General features: G+C 41.9%; 1 protein-coding gene across 2 annotated transcripts in view; it reads right to left on the reverse strand.

The window, feature by feature from the left end:
• Positions 1-213: 213 nt before the first annotated feature.
• The window catches only part of LOC126521924 (acylamino-acid-releasing enzyme-like), a 52,720-nt gene continuing 28,140 nt past the window's right edge, over positions 214-24,793 (reverse strand). For both annotated transcript variants that reach the window (XM_050170671.3, XM_055066175.2), the window contains 18 exons: positions 24,394-24,509; positions 22,888-23,117; positions 19,072-19,112; positions 17,034-17,155; positions 14,621-14,678; positions 14,082-14,182; positions 11,200-11,251; positions 11,023-11,111; positions 9,461-9,581; positions 8,690-8,761; positions 6,706-6,786; positions 5,758-5,846; positions 5,469-5,579; positions 4,410-4,458; positions 4,276-4,303; positions 3,012-3,120; positions 1,420-1,526; positions 214-568 (listed from right to left, as the gene is read on the reverse strand). In XM_050170671.3, the coding sequence (XP_050026628.2) occupies positions 469-568; positions 1,420-1,526; positions 3,012-3,120; positions 4,276-4,303; positions 4,410-4,458; positions 5,469-5,579; positions 5,758-5,846; positions 6,706-6,786; positions 8,690-8,761; positions 9,461-9,581; positions 11,023-11,111; positions 11,200-11,251; positions 14,082-14,182; positions 14,621-14,678; positions 17,034-17,155; positions 19,072-19,112; positions 22,888-23,117; positions 24,394-24,509 (1,676 nt within the window). In that variant the 3' untranslated portion in view covers positions 214-468. The remainder of the gene's footprint in view (positions 569-1,419; positions 1,527-3,011; positions 3,121-4,275; positions 4,304-4,409; positions 4,459-5,468; positions 5,580-5,757; positions 5,847-6,705; positions 6,787-8,689; positions 8,762-9,460; positions 9,582-11,022; positions 11,112-11,199; positions 11,252-14,081; positions 14,183-14,620; positions 14,679-17,033; positions 17,156-19,071; positions 19,113-22,887; positions 23,118-24,393; positions 24,510-24,793) is intronic.

Genomic DNA, 24,793 nt, shown 5'->3' on the forward strand with positions numbered 1-24,793 from the left:
CTAAGATTCCTTAGGACTTCGCTTTATTTTTTTTTTAATGAGAAGTTGAAAATGTTGTGTCAGTATTAAATGGCACAATTTTGCCCAATAAGCCATCTGTCTGTGCAACTTCGTGCTTTGCCAACCTATGTGTAACAGTCTGTATGTGACAGCAGTTGTCGTTAATGCAAACGTAATCTATCTGGTGAGGCAAGTGATACAGCACAACATACCTGCAATATTCCAACTTTCTAGTTTTATTTGTAACATCAACGTAAAACACTCATCTTTATGAGAACTTGCAATCCTGCACACCATTAACACTGCGCTGGCTGAACGTATAAAAAGAACCTGGCATGGATTCACATGATTCTGTGTGCACATCTTTCTAGCAATAAAAATTAATTTACAGAAGTTTTTCTTTCTTTTTCCACGATTCAGCACGGTAGACGCTTGTCTCTACAGGCACTTTTTGCTGATACATCCAACTTAGTTGATGAATTTCTTGAACCAAAGGACAGTATTCACAAACATGTCTGCTTCTGCATTGACTTTGGATATTGAATGGTTGTCGTCATACGTGTACAGCCTGAAACGAAAAAAAATTTTTGAAAAGGTGGTGAGGCAATGAATAAACAACATTAAAATTCTATTCTCCTCACAGGAGCACAATGGAATGAAAGAATGGATTGAACATTTGAACAAAGGAAAATTAGTGCATGGTTGAAAAGTTCACTAATCAAAGAAAAATTGCCCAACATACAATGGTACAATAATCTTGCTGGATCATTTAAGAGCAACCTTGCACATTGCTTCAGTCAAAACAGGCCGTTGCCTAGTGTTCACTTAAGAAAATCTCGCAGAAAAAAAACATGCACCCTACTGAGAGCTGTGTAGAGATGAACATTGCACTGGTTAAGTCAACAAAATGCTGCAGTTCTTGACAAAGAACTCAAGGGGTCATACTGTATCGTGTCAGTGCAAGTACTTCAAGGGAGTGGAGACAGCTACTTTACAGCTTTTCTTTTATTCTTTTTTCTCGGAATCGGGGTGCACAATGCAAGTTATTCAACACAGCCATGGGATACATTCTTGAGCCTCATATTTGTTAATATAGTCAATTTGGAACGCTTCATGATTTTTTACATGCCTGCCCTATGCGATCTTTTGCCATCTGTCAATTACTCTCACTTCACAGCTTGGGAAACATAAAACACGGTATAAAGAAGTACTCTCGATAAATTACTGATCGTTTGTAGATTGTGCTTTATTGCAATTCAAATTCAGTAACTGAGTGCATAGCACTCCAAGAAAATATCTGTTCACCTTCAAACATTCCTGTAAGCGCACTTCATTAGTCCAGGGATCACAGGAATGTCGTGACACAAGTACAACCAACAGTGGTGTGTTATATGCTGGCACACAAGAGTGAAAACTTACTGTGAACTGACTCCCTGGGCAAGAAGCGTTTTGTAGAACTTCATGCCTTGTGTCATTGGCACCCGCAGGTCATTCTTGCCCACCATGACCAAGGTTGGAACACGCACCTGTTGACAGAAAGCAGGTATTTGTCATGTACGAGCAAGCTTCTCCCTGGCCATAGGGTGTAGCAGAATGCCTGTTCAGATAGGCTCACGTCTACTTAGGTATAATATTGGCACAGCTTCAAGAATGTAGTCTCGCCAATGTGGTGCAAAAACCGGTGTGATGTCATGTTATGCAATGTGAAATTGGGACAACCTAGCCAGCTGCCATGCGTGAACAACAAGGCAATAACTTTCTTGGCACCATCTGTCCCTAAAGCATCTTGATTTCTGAATAACAGAGCTTAAATTAGGTAAACACATACTGCAATCTAACGAGAGCTTTTCGTCAGCATCAAGTCTTATTGCGGGCTAGCTATTCCATTGTGAAGAAAAATTTTGCAGAAACTGTGTCGCCCAGCAGGAAAATCGCGGACATATGGAATGGCAGAGCTCAAGCAAAATTTGATGCCAATGAACAAAGTTCACAGGCAACTTGTCAAAGTATGCATGCCCGAACAGCGCAAGCTACAAAAGGTAAAATCAAACAGAAATACTATGGCTCACGCTGAGCCAAAGATACCAGACATACAGTGCGAATGCAGAAGTTGGATTTAGAATGTTTAGAAATTTGTTTCAGCTTAGTAAAAATGATTAGATATTCATTTAATTTACCATAAGACCAGTGCAATATCGAGAGTCCTAATGAGTTAAGTTGTGTTCTCTTACATAGTGTTCTTTTACTTGCTCTATTAAAATGGTTTGTTTTATGAAATCGCTTTATTCAAGCCAAGAACATTGCCTGCTCACTTCGTAAGCTGACAAACTGCCTTCACACTAGTTGGTGAACACTTCATCTCATAAAGCACGCTATCAATGCCTTGCCTCCTCTGTCCTTGTTCTTGAGGCAGCATACAAAGAATGCTATTTACAGTGAGCAATTCATTGATTTTATGTACAAGGAATGAAAAAATGCACCAAAGCTAATGCGGCCAATACTGAGCATATCTATCACCTAGGCATAAATAATAGTATCAAAAAAAGGACGAGACTGCACATGTCGTTTAGAGCAGGCCAGGATTAGACAGTAGAAGGTGGTGTGTGTAACCTTGAAAGACTGGAAGTGGTGTGAATAGTAGCTCAGAGCTAGTCGGTGATATTCAATTCAGAATTGAATTTAAAGACACACACACGTGCAAAACGTTTAGTGCCTATGACAGATTGCTAGTGTGGACCTTTGTGAATTCAAGTAACAGTGAATATTGAGGAGAGGAGTATAGTACAGTTGCAGGCCGGTGTAAAATGAGGTCGAGCAGTAACATCAAGAAATTCTCAAAAACCAATTGGACACGGTTGGTGCCCAATTACATTGGTAACTGGAAAACTGATAGGGAATAGGACTTTGTTCCACAGTTAACCTAACTGGATTGGTCGTGGTGACGTCAAGGCGCAATATTCTGGTTTTATACCTGCGAGAGCTCTTCAAAAATCTGCAAGAACAGTGCTTACATTTTTGACAAACTTCATGGGGGACTTGTTCCACATCTGCTCCAACTGCTTGGGCTCCGGCACACAACTTGTTGTGTAGTCTGGGATTGCGGCACTCTCAACGCAACGCCTGCAAATGTTGTCAACAACGTGTAAAGAGATAGTGTTGATCTACTAGGATTACCACTAGGATGCTACTCCTAGTTGTTTCCTACTAGGATTACTGAAGCGAACTCTGGCACTGCAATCATTCAGCTACCGTGGAAATTAGTAGCACATGGATTTGTTCAATGTTTATGCTGGTGGTTTCAAATGTTCTTGTGGTTTTATTTGCTGCTCTTCAAGTGCCTTTATCAGCCTAAATTTCTAAGCAATGCCACACTCCTAGACTCGGAAGGTGACGAGAGTCTTCGCATATGCAGAATTATTGCAGATTGCAACATTATATTGAAAGTGAACAACTTGCAAAGTCACAGAGCCGTCTGAAGCTACAAAGAGAAGAGTTCAGGCAAATCCATGTACTAATCGTCATTCCCATGCAGTAAAAGCTACCACACTTGCAACTCCCATAGACACAAGTGCCAGAGTTCCTTCCAGTAAATTTTGAAGGAAACTCATTGGGGACACTGATTGTCTGCTGCAGTGAAATCGTCATAACTGAAGCCACATGCGACACAGAAATAGCTTTGTTATAACCGAATATTATTATAAACATACACACTGATATTGTTGAAAAAAAAAATTCCTGAATTTCATATTTACTCCATTATATCCATGTCTGACTACTTCCTATTGCTACAATTTCCTGCCTTGTGAAACTCTGTCGTTCAATGGCCAACTTTGCAGGTAAAAATAATGCACAGAGCTGTGCATGTTTACCTCTTTCCTCTCTCGCTTAATAGTTTATGTTCTCATGAAAAGCTCATAACGGCATGTGGTCCTCTTCCATACCTGAATATTGTATGTTGATAAAAAAATAAAGTCTAAATGAGCAAATGTTTCTTGGTTTCCGCAGAATGAAACCAATGAGAAAGATGTACAAAAAGTATTTATCTTATCGTACGAAGTTACGATACGAAACGTATGATAAGATGAATTTGCAGTACTAGGATGGAACCTGTCATAAGAGAGCTAGTTAGCTGAATCGGGTACAAAAAGAGTGCTCCGACGAAGGTCAATCTGCCACCCTTGCTACAAACCAACGGTGTAACTAGTTGTTGCTTGTAAAAATCTATTGCCAAGGCTTATGATAGACCACTGATAGGCCACTGCAATATCCACTCACCAGTCGGGAATGTCAGTTCCATCCATGGCTGTAATAGAAAGAAAAACAAGGAAATGCATCACCCATACATGCACATGCATGCAACACAGTTAATGGGCTTCAATTTCACTATACCAGATTGATCCTGAACTTACATGAAAGGTCCACGACAGGGTTACGAACTGCACATGCCCTATAAAAGCTCTGCAAAGAAAATGAAGAGTGCAGTCTTAGATGCCAAGATTTAGAGTTCAATGCATGCTGCAACTTCTCGCTAAGCATGAGAGTAAGCAACCGTTATTGGTTAGCCTGAGGCCACTCTGTGTGTCTTGCTAATCTGTAGGAGAAAACACATGCGATTGTGGCAGTGCCAGCCACAATATTGCATGCATGTCAAATTGCGATAATTCAAACTAGGATAATTTGAAATCCTGGTTGTTCAAACAAAAATTTTGTAGGCCGATTTTGTTCCATTCAGTTTTTTCCAACACCATTACATGATGTCAGTAGCACAGACAAAAAAAGACATTTTGACTAATGGCTTGACAAAGTCTATGCCCCCGTGGCATACAGCAGGGTGCAACACAGATGTGCAAGCAAATTTTTAACCTTGCATACTGCTTATGAAAGCACAAGGCAATTAAGGTGTAACCCATTATAAATAATAATAATAATTATAAGCTCTCATAACAGTAGTTTTGATACATAGATGAAATGAAGTGTGGTAGAACATGATTGCAGAAACTGAAAAGTGTTAATTTGTGCAAGGCAACATGATAATCTTGAATTATATAGCAAAGTGCATTCACATCAAAATCAATTAAGTCAAACTTTTCTGCTTTCCAGGGGCAAAATAAGTAAGCACAAAATAGCTGAGCAGAGGACATTCATATGGCATGAATAGGTGAAATAAGCCTACGTTTGACATCCAGGCAGCTGGCTGATGTCTGGGCTACCGATATTCAAGGTGCCACCATAAAATCGCACCACAAGAGGTTGCCGCAAAAACAACCAGGTCGTTCATATATTTATATAACCACGAAAGTCATAACTGTTTGAAAGCGGCTGTGTGTTTAACGATGCATGTTATAACTCATTATTCCTTTTTTAATCTTGTTTTAGTCTTTCGCATAATTCAAACGAAACCTTATGGTCCCTAGAAGCTTGAATAAATATAAGTCAACTGAACAGAGAAAGCCCACTGTGATACATACCGGGAACTGGCCAATAGCATGGCATGCCAAGAAGCCTCCGTGAGAACCGCCAAATATGATCATCTTGTCTGGATTGATCTCATCTCGCTGAGCTGCCACTTCAGCTGCGCACTGTATGAAAAGAATACATGTGATGCATATGATGCCAGGAAATGTTTTTTACTCAGTGATGTACACAAACAGTCTCTGAGCACTTGACAAAAGTGCTGCCACTTGTAATCATGAAGATGTCGATTTCATGTCGCAAGTCACATGGTGAAAGGAGTTGAGTGGCAGGCTCTAAGGTTACCTGAACATCAAATACGTCTTGCTGACCAATCTTTCCCAATAGCGATTGGAGATTGTCCTCTCCAAATCCCTTGGATCCTCTGTAATTCACTGTAAAAGAGAAGGGAACGGAATGATGCCGTAACCATCACCCAATTGAGATGGCCAGCCTTGTGGCTAAATGGCCACCATTTACCACCATTTTATCTTTGGTTGAGCAATAGCATTCCAGTAAATGAAATCCATGCAATGATGGGTTGTTGAACCTAATGAGTTTCACTAATAACAAAAACCTATAATACAAAGCTGCAAAAATCAAATTATGGAAGTTCACATCCCAGAGCAACATACAGATCATGAACGACACTGTAATTGAGGGCTCCAAATTAATTACGACCACTTTGTTTTTTTATGTACACCTAGGCCTAAGTGCACAAGCGTTTTCGCATTCCACCCCTAATTGAATGTGACCATGGTCTGGAATTGATTGATTGATTGATTGATTAATTGATTGACTGACTGACTGATTAATGCTCAGCAGCAGAACACCACAGCAATCAAGCAGTTGCATGAGACAAACATATCTGCATACCACACATATTCGAATAGGGAGAACTCAAGCTAAAGTGTTCTCTTAAGTAGAGTTATTTACTACAATGTGCTGACTAGTTACATTCCAAGTGGTGCATGTGACGCTTACACAAAGCAGCCTGGGAAAATAACAGACACCTCCTTCCCACTTCATAATACTCTCTTCCCTTTAGTTTCACAGCCAGTTAAGTTGGGTAAGCCAGACCGTTTGGGCAATACTGATTGGTTCAGAGAGAAAAAGCTTTTTCAACAAGTCAAAGCCATAATCCTTACATGAAGTCGTCTACGCTAGAGGTGCGCAAGCCAAGAGGATACAATGCTTACAGATGCTGTTTGACCACGAAATGCATTCATTTTTTCATAGATTTAGGTTTCTTACCAAGCAGCACAGCAAATCCACACTTGACGAAGAGAATGGGGTAGAGGTCGAAGCCAGCATGAAAGGAGCTGTGAGGGCCACCTAAATTATGTAACAAGTTGGAAGAAATATAAGAACATGCCAGAGCTCCCATTGTTTAAACCTATGAATTAAGCAATCAAAGGTCTTATAAAAGATATGAAGCAACTCCAGTAAAAGACTGTTTGCAAGATATCTGTTTCAGTGAAGCAGCATTTATTGACTAGAGCTATTCATACATTTGTGATGCCTAATACATGAAATTCCAAGGGAAAGAAGAAAAAATACAGTGCAGCAAAGTACAGTGTAAGGTGCGTGTACATTGCATTAGAAGCAAAGAGAACTTTTTTGCAGGAAGAAGAAAATATGAGCAGTATAACAAACCTATGAAATAATCAAGCCATACCAAACTTAACACAGCGACAGCATGGGCACAACTGAGGCACACACACGCACAAAGATCATCGTTCGCGACAAGCACAATTTTTCCATTGCAAGTGGTGTGGTATCGGGCATGAATACGTCAATACACAGTTCCATGCAGTAACTGTTCTGAGGAAAAAAGAAAACTTAAAGCGATTTGGGCATACAAAAACTGGAGTTGTCTTGCTGCAGTGATGACGCCTAGTTGGTCTAACTGATAGCAGCTGGAGATAGGGCAAAGGATAAACTGTGAGTCACGCTTCCAGGGGCAGAAAATAAATTTTAGCCATGCTACCTTTCTTCAAGCTTCAAAGGTGACAATATTACCTTTATTCATTATGTAAGTTGGGGAACCATGACGTCCATAACAATTAAATATTATATTATTAATTAAAAATTAAATTGATCGGTAAATAATTAGTAGTAAATTGCATTCTAAGGAAACCAAGGACTCGACCCAGTAAGCTTTGAAAACTTTCTCTGCACCAAAGTAGACGAAATATGAGGAGATACGTTGAAAGTTGTGACACCACATTGATGTGTCGGTACGGAGGATTCGGCACGAAGTTGAGGGAAAATCTGGGCTTCATTTTTTTGCATTAATAATCAACTGTTTTCTGCCAAATGAATTCAAATAGCGTACTATTTGAAGAATACTTTACCATCCTAAATTAATTTAGTGTTGCTCTTAGAGCAGTGTTCACAATGTGGAGAAATCCTTCTCTTCGCAGCGGGAGTACACATCACACGATGGCAGTGTCACGCCTTTCCATGGCCAAGAGGCTGACAAAGACAATGCCAGTGGAACGGAAGACGTTTTTCTGGGCTAATGCAGAACATTCCCTCTTTGTGGGAGAGACAGCAGGGGATCTTGCCAAGTAGTCTAGCATACCTATCACAGCACTGAAATTCTAGCTGTCTTCGCAGGTGCTTGGTGACCTTGTTCGCTTCAGAAGGACTCTTTTCAGTAGAACAAACACCTGCTGACATGTCGGAACTCTGCGACAAAGTGATTGATTTTCATTTCACTCACTGCAGCGTACCTACGTGCATATTCTCAGTGCTGAGAGTATAGGCAGCTAAAACACTTTGAAACATTAACATCCTTCAACCTCCGCACCACAGCCGCAGAGCCCTGTGAACAGGGAAGCAGCACAAAACAGCATGACGGTTCATGACGTCATGCCCACCTCCACATTATGGGCTACCCCTTGTGAATAAAGCTTTAGCATCCCTTCGAAGTGCTGTAGTCTTTTCTTTATTTTTTATTAATATGATGGGACCATGAAAAGCTGTTTGTCTGACAAGAAATTGGTCTTCGCAGAATTTTCTGTCGTCATGCCCTTTATTGTTGAACTGCTTATGAAGTGGCCAATTTCGTTGGTGCACCAGTTTCAGTCGGCATGGAAGAATTTCAATCTCCATCCTGCAACTAGCTTCTGACCAAACAGAAAATTCTAGGCACGTGTTTCTGCTTCGTAAGCAAATATAACAAGTACGCTGCTAGTAGCTAGAACAACAAAGAAAGAAAAAAGAAACATACCGTGGGGCCACACTATGAGAGGCAGGTCTGTCTCGTTCTTTGGCGTCACAAGGGTAGCTTCAAATATCATATCTGCATTCAAAGCAGAAAACAGATGACAATGACCTGCTGTCAGTGTCACTCAATATTGCAGCCAATAAATTGTTCTAGTTATAAAGTACGAAAGGTGCACATTAACTTCAAGAAACTTGCAGTTTTACAGTCCGAAAATAAATCGTAAATGAGGAAGTCGTCACAGCACAAAAAAGACGCACACAGAACAGAAGACGGTGCAGCACGGGATGGTAGCGCCCGCGCTGTCCTGTCTTTAAGTTTAATGTGTTCACCTTGCTTGTGCTAAATTGGTTTCCTCAAGTATCAACTAACATATCCAACAAGAAACTCGGTTGAATTAACACAAAAATGTAGGATGGATTGCGATAAGCGACTGAACTCTGTACAAGGCAACCTCAGGCCTTTGAGTGCACAGCACACACTAGCACATTCACTCTCAAAAGTATGCCGACAAAACTGTTAATGTTTATGGTATCAAAATAAGAGAAGGCAGAACTACTAAATGAATGAATGCGTGCAATGTCAAAAACATTATAAGGGCATTTAATATGAACTCATAATACTGGTAATACTTATACACAGCAAAAGAATCTTGCACACAAAAGTGAATCCTAAGGTACGACAACGTATAGTTCGAGAAAGTCTAACTAGCCAGTGCAGAAGAACCCAGATCAATCTTCAGTTCAAGGATAAAAATAAGTGTAATGTGTAGCTCACTTGACTCATCTGGCGGTGAGAACTGCAGGATGTACCAGCTAATACCAGACACCTTGTTGTCGTCTGGTTCGATGGGTATCCATGTTTTCACATCATTATTTTCCGTGAGTACACCCACAACCTGAGCAGAAAAATGAAGTAACAATAAGCCTACATATTGAATAACAAAAAAATATTACTCGCATCAAGGCATTCCACCAATAAAGTTGCTGGCAGTTACAACCACTGCCTTTCATAAACGTTGTTTCATAACTTTCTCCACAGAAATAAAATTTCACCATGTTCTTCCTGCTGGATGTTAAGTTATGTTATAAAATAATGGCGGGCTATCTCATGAGCGAAAGTTGAACTGGTTTCTAGCAACAAATTAGAAGCAGATGGCAGCCACAGATCAAGGATTGGTGCTACATCGATTGAAGTCAACCCTTTAAGACCGGTTGCACCATCAACTAGGAATCTGGTTAAACTAAAATTACAACAGATGGAACGACAAAGCTTAACTGTCAGTGTTGCTCGCATCTCTCATTTTCAGGCACAACTGAGTGGTGCAAAAAGACTGTTTTTTGAATGATGCCGAAATTCAAGAAATTGTAATGCACTGCGATTCGAAGGACTCTGATGTTACTTTTGAGGTGTCTCTAAGGGATAGTGACAAAGAGGCCACGTTGCTCGAAAAACTCTAATTATCCTAACGAAAATAAGTGTGAACACGTCTTAATTCTCGCTTGAATTTTCACATCAAGAAGTTTGCAAAATGTTCAACAACCTATAGCCAATAAATAGCGCTTGAACTTAGAGCCTGTTAACAAGCTAGCTACACAGAAATTGGCTTTGTTGCACTTTGGAGAAATCCCCGACACACAAAGGTTGCATGGCTATAACAACAAGGTACATAGTGAAGAATTTTTCTGGTGGAATCAGGTAATGGAGTTCAACTGTTTACTGTTACACACAGTTCTTACAAAGTAAATAAATCCAAGCACCTACAGTGAGGCCTGGTTGTGTACGACTCCACGTTAGAAATGCCCATTGCAATCCATAATTCTGAGATTTCTTTATTTGATTGTGGCAACTCACGGAAAGAAGTAAGTAGATGGAGTGTTCCAAAAGATGAATGTGCCGAGTTTTAGTGGATGTGTGGTTCTTCGTTTAGCCCATGCCAGCACGGCCACGCAAAGCACAGTCATCAAACACAGCACAGTCAAATGTCATCATAACTTAGCTGCAGTCTAACACAAAAATATGTGCAACGAGGGTACAGCCAAGAGGCTAGAAGTGACCTGCGTAGCAGCAAGGCACAAGACCCCTGAAAAATGTTTCTGGCTATGCCACTACCATGCAATTATGGTCACAAAAAAACAATTAAAATAATGAAAAGCGAACACATTTGTGGGTGCCTGTGGCTTCGTCAAGCAGTCTATGTCGGCAGCTTTTTCCACTGGTCTCCAGCACCGTGTATGTGTTTGATGCGAATAAAATTATTATTATTATTATTATTATTATTATTATTATTATTACCAATGTCATCTTTCTGATTAACCTGGCAGAACAATCTAACTCACCACATGGGGTGTAGAGTTGAGAGCAGAAAGACAAGCAACGACGAAGTTTTCCTTCACAGTCAGAACTTGCCAGCAGCCAACGGTTTCATCTGCATATGATAGAGCACAGCTTTCAAATACATATACTTAGGACAATAAAAATTGCAAGTTCCACAGAAGAGAATCAGAGGCCCCTACCTTTACTGAGCTTTGTGATACTGCTGTATGTGAGGTTGATGCCAATAACCTCCTAAATGTAAAATAAAGCAAACATCAGGAGAGAATCTAAATGCAACAGAATATCTCAATTGCACTTGTATCAATCAACCTTCTGTAGTCACGAAACATCATCTTCTAAAGCGACGGCTATGGGCCCTTCTTGCCTTGTTTTAAGCAGTGCACAAGGCTGACAAATATCACAGAAGAGAGGGACACCAGAGCAAAAAAAAATCCCATTCCTTCAGATCGTGTTCGACGTAGCTTGGAGTATGTGCCAAGTGCTCTACCTTCAAAATCGTAACAGCTTCCTCGACACCTACACTCGTTTGTATGATGCTTATGTAGTGCCTTAAGCTGAACTTGTAAAGCTAGTCAGCAGGAAGACAGAACAAACACAAGCATCATAAATAGAAACGAGCATTTCCTGTCAATGGTTTGCATAAGAGTGCCAGTGTTCACATTTTTTTTAGTTTAACAAACAAAGGCATCCTCAGGCTGGAGCTCTGGCTTTTATTGAAATGTTGGTTCTGGTCTGGGGTTTTCCTTGTTTGCCCACTGCTCATCACCAAGCTTTCACCTTTTTCTTAGTCCTCTTTGTATTCTTAACATTGTCAATGAAGTGCACAGGAAATTGCAGCTAAGTCCCATCCATGCAAATTGAATTGCTTGCTACACGTGGCTTAAACCCAACAACTAGGTCAAAGTGAGACTCATGATGTATACTCTCAAGCGCAACAAAAATATACTACAGGCAGTGAAACCGCAAGACTTGCATATGAAAAATTTCATTGAGACAACTCTGTCTATATACACATGAAAGTAATTGGACATAAAGGACAGGCTGGAGGGCTAGTTCGTATGGCATTATGTATTTACACAGTAGCGCAGAAGCACATGGTCTCATGTTTCTTAGACGCTGGTTACCCGTTGCATGTATTGACCGCTGTGGCAGGCAGGATTCTAAAGGAGAGCAAGAACGAAATTTGCAATGCCACCGACCAGGTGATGCATGTAAGAAAGAAATTAAACGTCTTGCCCTACCTACACAAGATTTGTCACAATCTCAAAGAAGTTTGGGAAACATGTAGATGTAGATATCGCATTCTCTGCCACTCTGATGCTGTGTAGTTTGTGCACGAGGGTAAATGCGGAAGATATGCGCAAGCCTCGTGGGTGTGACAGAACCCACCGAAAACAGTTTGTTTCTAGCGTTGAAGGGGTGGTTTACTGCGTCCCGTTGGACTGTGGCAAAGAGTATGTGGGACAGACGGGCAGATGTACCAACGAGCGATTACGTGAGCACAGATGTAACAGTGAAAAACCAGCCCTATCACGCCACCTAGCCGCGCATTGCAGATGCTGAGGATGCAAGCCTCTGTTTTATCGCACTTATTCACTGGCCAGCTCACCAGAGAAATGGTAGAAGCTGCAGAGATTTGGAATGGGGATTGTGTTAGTTGCCTGTCAGTCTCCTTAGTGCAGAAAGAAATGTCATTTTTGTAGTGTTAGCCACCTGGTGTCAGTTGATCTTGTTTGTGTCTTCCTTCTCCCTTCTTTTTATGTGGTGATATATATTGAATGAGGTTTTATTATTAATAGACAAGATACAGTACAAGGGAATATTATACAGGAGGAGGTCCCGAGGTCAAAGACTGTGATGGGACCTCCTGTACAGCATATAAGTAAAAATATAAACTGTTACAACAAATAGTGTAAAATATTAAAAAAACAATAGCAAACATAGTATTGGTTTAGGTTTGGCAGTACTCATACAAATGAGCTGCAGACATACTAGTAAAAAAGTATAATAATTATTATTACATTCGACTAATTACAGAACTATAACACCATTATGAAAGTAAATGGATAATGAGACACAACCAAACGAACTTTTATTTGTGTAGCGTAACATAATGTATATTTGGAAGGGAGAAAAGGAAAAAAGAAAGACTTACCCAAGTGGTTGCAGATGATAAAATGTGGTCTTTTAGTTCTCGTTTAAAATGAAATAATTTACATGACTTAATAGTAGGAGGTAGTAAATAGTATATATGCTCTCATGCAATAAACACTCAGTTGTTAGTTTGCGCTGTGTCCTGTCTTTTTCTTTCGTCATCCATGTGCTTTCGCGCTACTGTGTAAATAATCGGACAAGTGGAGACAAAGCAAAAAACAAAATGAAATTATGTTGATATTCAATCCTGATGAATGTTAACCAACTAGCATACTCATCCATCTTGCTGTCAAAGTGAGAAATCACATCTTCAAGCTGTTATCACTGTTTTAGGCAGCAGTAAAGGAAAGCCCTTTCAGAGACCCTCTAGAAGTTTTTCCAAATTTCCCTTCATCTTACAGCAGTGCTGATGATGTGTGAATCCAGTGCAATGCTCACACAGTGCCCGATGTACTGTCACATTCTTGCGACGGTAAAAAACAAGAAATATGTACTGCCACATGTGCGAGTTAAGAACTGAACTCTTAATTGGGCAATCTTGTGCCCAGAAAGTCGTCCAACGCTCGAATCAGAATGATAGCAGCGAGCATAGCCATCGGCTGTGGAATCTAACACTACACGTCAAATGCATTCACTATTTATGCATGTTGCATTGGACATTACAGTGTAGTCACTTCTGCTGATGTAACTTCGAGAACGTACAACACTAATTGCAACACACACACAGTATGATGAGATGACTCTTGTTGTAGAAAGGCTGACAACATTAGAGGAATCTCTAGTACTGTAAGCACATTTTCTGCAAAGCAACAACTTGATAACTGCGATAATTTGGTAAAAATAAACACTGGCAGAAAGTAAAATGGCAACACATGGCTTGAACAAAAAATGTGTTCGAGGCACTTGCCCATTTGCTATGCCAGCAAGTGGAAAGCACTACAGTGTTGCCGTCACCGATGAAGCAATTCTGTGGGAGTGCATCCAGGTACAGACCAGGGAACTCGTTGCCTGCATGGAAGTAAGAATTAATCTTCAATTTCAAATTCAGCTTGCAACAAAAAAGACAAGGATGACGTATCATTCCGGTTATTCAAACAGATATAAGATCCCGCTTCGTACTAGGTTTTCCATGGATATTGAAAGCAGATGACTTAAGTGAGGCTCTCGATTATTTCACACTTGTAACTTTCTTGGTTAAAGCCAAAACAATCTGGCTTCTGTAGCTTCTCTTCTGTAGTAGAAGAGAAAAGAGGGATTAACAAAATACTGAATCAATTAAGTATGCATCTCTCAGATCTTGCTCTGAAGTCTCTTATGCTTAAACATGTGGAAACCCATTTAATGAAAGTTTAGTGTGAGGCTACATCATACAAATTGTAAGTTACACAAGTGTTGCAAAAAAGAAAGTGAAACATAATGTTTATCACGGTGCTGCTGGACACTCACCTATTGGCGTACTAACCCTGTCGACTACAATCAACGTTTGCTTGGTCTCCCAGCAGCACTGAAATCAATAGGCATGACATTAGCCATGCACTTGCAAGGCCAATCAATCACACATTTCATCATAATTATGATCATATCACCTTATTTAAGCCCACTGCAGGATGAGAGCTTCTCCCAGATAGCTTGCACGACTGCTCTCCCACATGTACTGAACCCACCCTATGTCTGCAAATTTCCTAATACCACCACCAAGTCTGTGCTACCTTGAATAACAATAATTATCATAGTTGTTATGAGAAACTATGCACAACGAAGGACAAATGAAAGAAACCTGCACTTGCTTTGCTTCTTCACTCATTCCTCCTAATGTCAACTAGAATATCATCTACCCATGAATTATCTCTATTACATACTATTTATTCCCATGTCATCATTACACCCATTATACTTCAGAACCTTTCCTTAATTCAACAAGCACAAGCTGTGTTCTGAAATCACTACTTTCAGCGAAAACTTTCGCAAGACATAATGTGAATGGAACAATGCTGTAGGACAGATTGCTACACTTCCAAGCTCTTTTCATGCATCCTGAAAGATCAAGACAGAAAAACAGCACTGGCAGAAAGTGCCCATTCTACTAATTTCCTCTGTCAAGAGTCACTTCTGCTGACTTGGTTATAATTGAAGCATGCCGTAAGCAACATTCCTGATAGTCAAAGCTGTGTGTCAATATGTTTAAATTATTATTGAGCAGCTCATTTTGGATTAGACAGCTGTTGTTAGTATTGTCATGTCATCAACACCGTAGAGTTGAACATAAGATTATGAAGAATGCCATAATTGAAGCAGCCAGTTTCTTATCTTTGGTCTCCAATAGTTTGAGATAGTAGTGACTTGCCACAATTTTGCTCTCTAAGCCTAATCTTAAGAGACAATGATAACTGGAGTTGATATCTTGTGGCTATAAGTGCACTCTGAAAACAGTTCACACCTTTTAGGGCATATTTGTGTACCACAAGAATAATCGTGATCTGTCTTGCGTGCCTTTCCTTTCTTTAACACTGTGTGCCTGGTACTACCAGGTCACGAACGACATGCACGTTATCAGTATGACATATAGCATTCGTTACAAGAAAGTAGTGAGCACAGAGTTTTCAGGAAAATAATCACCAACAAGACAAATGACGATTATTGTTGTGGGACTGAGTTTACAAAAACAGTTACAGAAACAGTTTACACCCCAAAGGGTGTAAACTGTTTCTAAAGTGTAGAGGGCGAATTAACGAACACAGAAACTGTTGCCAAGGGAATGCAGGTAGAATACCTGGGGGCACATTTGATCACTTAGCTCTGCTAACAACAATGGATTAATGGATGGGGAAAATCAATAATAATTGCAATGTTAATCAATTAACCAGAAAGACAATCATTCAAATGGCCTTGTAATAAAAATTCTAGTGTTTTCACATTGAGCCATAATTACAGGAGATTAATATTGCAAAATGTATCTGGAAATTGTGCTCTTCAGCACTGACATGTGAGCACAATTGTCCGCTATTTTCACTGAGATGGGCTTCTCAGCATGATTGGGGAAAAGCAAAGAATTTGAAGAAAGCAATTGTTCAATAACATGGCCCCAGCATCACTTATCACAAGAAGCCTTACAGTAAACAGGATGGACTGCTGGGCTAGCAGAAAATAGTTCATGCTGTAAAACACAGTGCGAAAATAGGACTATGATAGGAGCCCTCTTGCTTCTTGTTTTCTCTTCTTCTGCCCTCGTCCTGTATTCGTGCTGTATTTTCAAGCATGAAGCCTAATTATTCATGCTTGGTGACAGCATTTCCATCTCGACAGACGGTACCTACAGTTAACTCTATAAACAAAACACGTCTAAATGAAAGCTTGGAATAAATCACACTATGCATTTTATGCTGGTTAGTTTCCATTTCTTCTTGTGGTAACACCCTTTGGATAATCATGTTGCATCCTGATCTTAGGTTAAAGAGACTATTACTATAAGTTTCTTGAATGTATTCAGCATCGAATTCACTTCAAAGTGCATGGAACTACTCACAGAATCATAAAAAGTAAAGAGTGCAGTACTGCAATGAGTAGGCCAAGTTACTTTTTTTCTTTACCTGCCATTCAAGTGCACGTGCTGCCATTGCGAGAAAAAAGGAAAAATTGTGAAGAAACGATGCAGCATTAAATTTCCTGATCTTTCTTTTCTAGACTGCAATTGTGCTAACAATACTTTACACTTTTAGGGTAATCATACATTGACAAAATACTTTTTACTTCCCCTAAACTGTTTCAGGCAAGCAGAACAAATTTCTGTGTCCTTCAACTTCCGTTCAAGTGTAGTCCACGGCACACTATAACCATAAGGCAGAATTCAACAGCAAAATACCTTGACCAGCTGGCAGGCTTGGAAGTGGGGCCCTCCAGCCTCCGACTGCAAGTACACGAGCGTGTTGCCATCCGGGCTAAACCGTGGCGAGCAGATGCTCTTGTTCGTGTCGCCAATAGTGACTGAAAATCCACCGGAAAGAATGTTAACCCCACTGCCCATCGCTGAGATGAGTCAACTAGGCTCGTTTAAACTTTTCACATGGTCCACATCACTGCTGAAGGCTGGATACCGATATCAAGGTCAATTCTGCAAACCTAATAAAGATTTGTGAAGCCTTGCACAATGCGCACAGCAAGAGCTGAAAATATGCTTTTCACAAACTGCTTTGATGGACACGTTCAGCTGCGATTGCTTCACTTTTCAGTGTGTTTTTTTGGCATGAGCATTAGGTGCAAAGTCTTGATGAAAGCACCAAAAGGCCTCTATGATTTGGTTGCACTTTCTGGATCAGTTCTCAAGAGTGCCATGTGTGGTGCTGCATGAGTTCAGGTCATTCAAGCATAGCACGGCACCTGCATGCCTCATAGTCATTGCAAATTGAGGAGAAAAGCGCATAAACAAGTGAGCTCTTTCATCTGCTGCAGGTGGCTAGGCCTTTTAGATAAATAAGCCCAAAGCAAAAGAGCAAGTATTTTCCTTTCATTATTGCAATAACTGGTGCAATGATAGAACCACATAGCATGAAAGGAATGGCGTCTGTGGATGCTATTCCTTTGTCGGAAAACACATTCCAAGAGAAAGCCATACTATCAAAAGCAATTTAGTGCATCAGAAGTCTTTCTTAACGTGCCTTGACAATCATTCAGGCACCAAACTTCACATCCTTATGCCAGCTAGAGCAACTCTTGTGACCAAAACTGGGGGATATCTACATCTGCGCATCATGTAAATTAACTAGCGCTGTGTTGTCTGCTACCGAGAGATTGCACAACAGCTGCACTTCCAAATTAGCAAGTGCAGGAGAACCGTGACCTTGTGCTGAACTGGCCTTGCATGAAGTAAAATCAAAGGCAATGGTGCAGGTGGCATGCACTGTACTGTCCTGTCCTGTCCTGTCCTGTACTGTACTGTACTGTACTGTACTGTACTGTACTGTACTGTACTGTACTGTACTGTACTGTACTGTACTGTACTGTGTGGGGATGCGCGACTCTCGCGCGTCCCCTGATGTTTTCCCGCATAGCGCATCCCCTGATATGCTGTTTTTCCCGCACGGCTCGCGTGGCCTGGCGCCCGCGGCGCTCGGAGTGGTACAAGCGCGGTGCGAGAGATGGCGCCACCGTCGCGGCGGGGTTACTCGGGCGCCGAGGGACAGGCGCTTGCTTTTTCCCGGCGGGTCGGGCGCACGGCGTGGACGTCCCACGCGCGCGCGGCGACCCATGCTTCTGCGAGACCGCCTCGCGTAGCGGCCTTCGAGCGCGCCTCCGTTGGCGTGACCGAACACGCGGACGACCAGGCGTTGGGATCCAGCATGGGGCGAACATATTCGCTCGCTCGCGGTGAGTCGGACTTCTAGATTTGTCGCGCGCCCATCGGCATGTTTTGGGGATAGCAACTCGGCTAGCAGGCATTGATCTATGAAAGGTGCAATAAATGCCCTTGTGATTGTTTGCACTACTGTGTACTGTCGTTCCTTTGTCCCAAGAGTACGGAGGAGAACCCCGTATCTCCCACAACTGTACTGTACTGTACTTTCAGCACTTAACTAGTGCTGAAAGTGCAGCCAAATCAAAGAGCTCTAGTTATGAATACCCCCAGAGCACCAAGAAGCCCAAGGGACAAACATCAACATCCATGATCACTGGAGAGCCCACTGTATAGAAGAGGTCTCAGCTGCACCATAGGTTATGAGGCATTCTAGCACAAACTGCATTTTTTTGTGCTTGCAACATTCCAAAAAGCAAGGAACTTGACATTAGGCATTACAAAGAGCTTGCCACTTCAATACAGCATACGCGCACTCCAGCAACACAGCAATCACGATGTTCTACACCTTGGAATGGCAAGCAAATCAAACAATGTGTGTAGTGCTTACCGTAATTGTCTGTCTCAAATTCGTAGTAATACAAGCGAGACCTGCATAAAGAAGAAGCCATCAAAATATACTTTATAGTAAGACAGCAGGACATCAGCAGTGCTGTAAAATTTTCGCTCACTTCTGTTAATTCTCTACTGCTGACGAGAATGGTTGTTACTGGAATTGCCACCAATATAGCCGATGATGAGTGTGGTCACCATGTGGAAAAATACCTGCCAGTATGAATAGATAATTGGTACGCACTAAAGCCCCATTAATATGTTTCTTAGGGGAGCAGAAAAAAATATCCATGATTTGGGGAAACGTAGCATCCAATAAAAGCTTGCGACAGCACTACAGACAAAGCAATGAACTATGCACTCTATTTGAAGTTGAATAAAAAGCAAACAAACTATTTAAAACCCGCTAAACAAAGCTCATCATTGCTGCTGGTTAGTTAGACTGAGCACTAAACACTTTTTTTGGAGATGTCGTATATCTGAATCACACTAAATGGAGCTTGTGATTTCCATCCGGTGCTTGTGTCAAATGTTCCGTAATACAGTAAAACCTTGTTGAATCGTACTCGCTTATACAGCAGTTTCATTTTAAAAGTAGTAAAGTCAAATCCCCGACTCAGCAGCCACTGAACATAATGCGTTTTGTATCTGGATAAACCGTACCAGCTTATTGCGTACGTGTCGGTTAACACGTAGTGTTTCCAATTTTCGTCACGCAATCACGGCAGTGCATCTTCTCCATCGGGCGGCCCGGCAGAACAACAAGCCTCAGAAACCAGACCAACGGCCTCCAAGCACTCTGTGCATTTGCGCATGAAGCCACATCAACATCATTTCAGTGCCGTGCCAGACAGCGTTGTGGCATCGTGCAAGCTAGGACTCGCGTCATGCCGAAGATCAGATAAAAAAACGCTGGGTGCTCAGCATAGAAGAAAAATTAGAGATTGTTCATGCTATCGAACGTGGCATAAGGAAGTCGGCGCTGACGCGTGACCTTTGACTACGGTGTGTGACATTTGGAATGCGAAGAAGTTGCTCGGCAGTGCTGCTGCAACTGTGAAGAGATGTCGGCTACGAGGTTAGACTTTTCACCATCGTTGCCTCTATTGTTGCCGTAGTGTCGCATAAGAACAGTGATGAGGATGACACGGAAAGCAACAGCACAGGCGATTCAGGCCCGACAGTGGCAGAAGATGCGTATTATGTCAGCCTCATGAATGCAATCGTCGTGACGAGAACGGCAACCCGCAATGAAAAAGGCGCCCCGCGACTTCTGCAGCACTACCACACTCGTGCGCAGAGAATTTGCAACGCCAATGAGGAATCTGCCAGGCTAGTGTTTGCCGAGAAGAGGGGGCTGGCTGAAAAGCTGGCTCGCAGCTTTAGTAAGTTTGAGGCCGTTGTCGTCTCTGCTAGGCTGCCGCAGCATCAAGCGAAAATAGCACTTTTGTCGCGCGAAGTGAATAAATACTGCATTTTTTTTGCTCTTTCATTGCACTATCTCCGAGTTTCGTTTTTGACAGGTAAGTGGGCGATCTCATGCTATTTCGGTTAAGCAGTACTACCGTTTAGGACATACTTTTTCCGAGCTCCGGCCAGCTATGGTTTAACGAGGTTTCACTGTAACAGCTCCTTTTCAAGCACTCGCTGCTCCTTTTCGGTTGCTGCATAGCCGTGTACACTAAGGCAAAAATGCAAGGCGCTAAAGGTCACAACAGCGACGGTTACTGTAAGTGTTGGTGGTGTGCTGTCATGGTTATTGGACGGAACAACCAAAAAGGGAAACATAAGAAACAGGAATCTAATGCACACGACTCTGTGGGAACTAAATAGGACTGATGCTTCAGACTGCAAGAACCGGGAAAGCATAACAAACGAGACAGTATCAATAAGGTTCTGCTGTATCCATCATCTTGCTTCTAGTTGCAGTTTGTGGCAACAGATGCCAGCATTTGTCGATGTCAGTGGCACTGCGTGTAGACTTTCTCTTTATATAGCCTGCTTGAATTCTTGCATTGAAAACATTGTTGCCTGCGGGCTGCATTTCTGGAAAATTTTGGGGAAATTGGTAAAATTTTCGTCATTTCCTGCAGTTAGGAAAGAGTTAAGGGCCAGCTCGCAAGTTACTTCAGGAAGAATGCGGCAGATGACAGTGGTTCAAAAGTCATCGCTGCTTAGTGCTAGCAAGAAGCTTATATGAAGACATGATGCGCATTTTAGCTTGTGGGTAATCTTCTTCCTGTTTATGGATTACTGGTTTACCAGAGCCATGGATAACAGTAGCAACGCCGGCAGCGACATGTTGTGACACTTTGTCCAACTATATGAAAATGCACGAAATGCGAAGGTTGTGGGTTCGGTTCCCACCTGCGGCAAGTTATTTTTTCATCTACTTTAATTTCCATTAATTCATCGTTACTTTATTTCATTTATTAAGCACAAGTAATTTCTCCTATGTTGTCCTTGGTGTCAGTGTTTGTTGGCTTCTCATGATATGACTTATACAAATCGGGCCCCTCGGTTAACCCCCTTTATCCTCGTTTATTACATAACGAGGGTCTCGAATCTGGCAACATTGATGCCTTCAGGTAGCATATGTGGGTTTATTGACCAGTTGCCTTCACCCAAAAAGATCACGTTCTCGTGACGCCTGCGGCAAAAAAGGACGTTCCACGTCCGTCACAAGGTCTGTGAGTGGTGGCGCTGGCTAACACTCCCAGGGTTCTACTAGTACACATAAATACCCAAGAAAGTGGATGAGGAAACGCCACCATGGTAGCTCAATTGGTAGAGCATCGCACGCGAAATGCGAAAGTTGTGGGTTCGGTTCCCACCTGCGGCAAGTTGTTTTTTCATCTAATTTAATTTCCGTTAATTCATCGTTACTTTATTTCATTTATTAAGCACAAGTAATTTCTCCTATGTTGTCCTTGGTGTCAGTGTTTGTTGGCTTCTCATGATATGACTTATACAAATCGGGCCCCTCGGTTAACCCCCTTTATCCTCGTTTATTACATAACGAGGGTCTCGAATCTGGCAACATTGATGCCTTCAGGTAGCATATGTGGGTTTATTGACCAGTTGCCTTCACCCAAAAAGATCACGTTCTCGTGACGCCTGCGGCAAAAAAGGACGTTCCACGTCCGTCACAAGGTCTGTGAGTGGTGGCGCTGGCTAACACTCCCAGGGTTCTACTAGTACACATAAATACCCAAGAAAGTGGATGAGGAAACGCCACCATGGTAGCTCAATTGGTAGAGCATCGCACGCGAAATGCGAAAGTTGTGGGTTCGGTTCCCACCTGCGGCAAGTTGTTTTTTCATCTAATTTAATTTCCGTTAATTCATCGTTACTTTATTTCATTTATTAAGCTCAAGTAATTTCCCCTATGTTGTCCTTGGTGTCAGTGTTTGTTGGCTTCTCATGATATGACTTATACAAATCGGGCCCCTCGGTTAACCCCCTTTCTTCTCGTTTGTCCAACTACAGTATGTTTGAAACACTTTTGCATTGTGAGAGTGTTTTCGTCAAAGGAAAATCATAAAATGACTGCATGCAGTACTATTAGCTTTGTCTGCTCTTTAGTTAAACATTGTATTACAAGATGTCCCTACCAGCTTTGTTGTCGAACACCCTTCCAGTAACCTGATGTTCCGCAAATAGTAGTACACTAAGCAACTCGCTAAAACTCTTTATTAATTGGGCTGCCGGTTTCAATCACGACTATCACACTATACAACATTGCCTTGCATAATTTTCAGCCAGGGAAGAGCATGTAACAGCCATTGGAGTAAAAGTAACAAAGCCCCCTTGCCTGCGGTTGTTGCAGTAGATAAGCCCCAACTTCCAGGGGCTGCCCTCCCAGCCAACAAAGAGGATGCCCAGGTCTTCAGGAGCCCACACGGCCTGCCCTGGCGAGATGTTCTCGGGCAGGTTGTCCAGCACATTGATGGCGCTGCTGTACACATTGATGGTGCACAGCACAGGCTGGTAGTGGTCCACGTGACACTCACCCCAGCTGTCTCGGTACAAGAATTCTGTACCCTGCAAAGAATAAGTGGTGATGCACCATCATCATAATTAGCATCGTAATTTCATTAACCTTGTCCTTGTGCATTAATGGTTTAGACATGTGAGCTGTGAATTTTAAACTTGTAATCTTGAAGCTTGCATGTGTGACTACTTAGGCTTACGCTCAACATTTGTACGATTTCCTACTCGCACTGCTTGAGGTGCATTCACATGACACAACATTACCTACTAAGTGTGGATCGAATGAGATTTGCCCATGTGGCACTGAATCATGCCACTGGCAGTTTTTCAACAGTGCCCTTCTGCAAGTCATTAAAGTTCTCTACAAAGAATGACTGTGACCCAGTATGAAGAAAGGAAGCAGATATTAACTTTAGAAATACCTCCACCATGTCCCTCCCCCCAGGGCTGGACTGCAACATAAAAACAAACTATGCAGAGCACAAGCAAAGCAGACTTGCAGGTGTTGCTACATGTGTTGTAAATTACAGAAATCATCATCATCATCAGCCTGTTTTATGTCCACTGCAGGACGAAGGCCTCTCCCTGCAATCTCCAATTACCCCTGTCTTGCGCCAACCGATTCCAACTGCCGCCCACGAATTTCCCAAGTTCATCGCTCCACCTAGTCTTCTGCCGTCCTAAGCTGTGTTTCCCTTCTCTCGGTATCCATTCTGTAACCATAATGGTCGAACGGTTATCTAACCGGCGCATTACGTGACCTGCCCAGCTCTATTTTTGTTCTCTTGATGTCAGTTAGAATATTGTCTATACCCGTTTGCTCTCTGATCCAAACCACTCTTTTTCTGTCTCTTAACGTTATGCCTAGCAATCTTCGTTCCATCGCGCTTTGCGCAGTCCGTAACTTGTTCTCAAGCTTCTTTGTCAGCCTCCAAGTCTCTGCCCCATATGTCAGCACTGGTAAAATGCACTTATTGTACACCTTCCTTTTCAATGATAATGGTAAGCTTCCAGTCAGGAGCTGACAATGTCTGCTGTATGCGATCCAACCCATTTTTATTCTTCTATGAATTTCCTTCTCATAATCAGGGTTCCCTGTAATTGACCTAGGTAAACATACTCCTTCACAGACTCTAGAGGCTGCCTGGCGATCCTGAACTCTTGTTCCTTTGCTTGGCTATTTAGAAATAGTTGTACTGAATATTGCATTGTTTTAGAAGACAGGTTAAAGTGCTTCTGCCGGCTGAACCCTTGCATGAATTAAGCTCATAGTTCAAGGATTAGAAACCCACGCAACAACTTCTGTTTAAGGCTGAAACCTCCATACCTTCTCAACTTCTTTTTCAGTGCGGCTGAAGTAGGATGCTCGCTTGGGCTGCTTCTTCTCAGCAACGTAGAGTAGCTGGTTCTCACTGTTGGACCATGAGAAGCTGCTGAAAGTTCCTGCGCATGACAGTTAACAACGACAAAGCATGATCACAACGGGCATTCACATGACCTCCTCCCCAACACCCATAACCATTAACAATAGGTGTGTATTGACTATGAGGTTTACAGGTAAAGGGATGAATTGTGGCATCATTTCTCACAACACTGTGTCGAATAACTTAACTTTGCAGAAGCGCTAGAAGGACAATGTGGTGACAGGAACCTAAGCTTGTGCTCCTACATCTTTAAACAAGGCACCTTCGACGCCCGCAGTCTGATGCAGACACTGGTTAAGACTA

The sequence above is a fragment of the Dermacentor andersoni genome, chromosome 6 (assembly GCF_023375885.2).
Source record: "Dermacentor andersoni chromosome 6, qqDerAnde1_hic_scaffold, whole genome shotgun sequence".
Taxonomy (NCBI): domain Eukaryota; kingdom Metazoa; phylum Arthropoda; class Arachnida; order Ixodida; family Ixodidae; genus Dermacentor; species Dermacentor andersoni.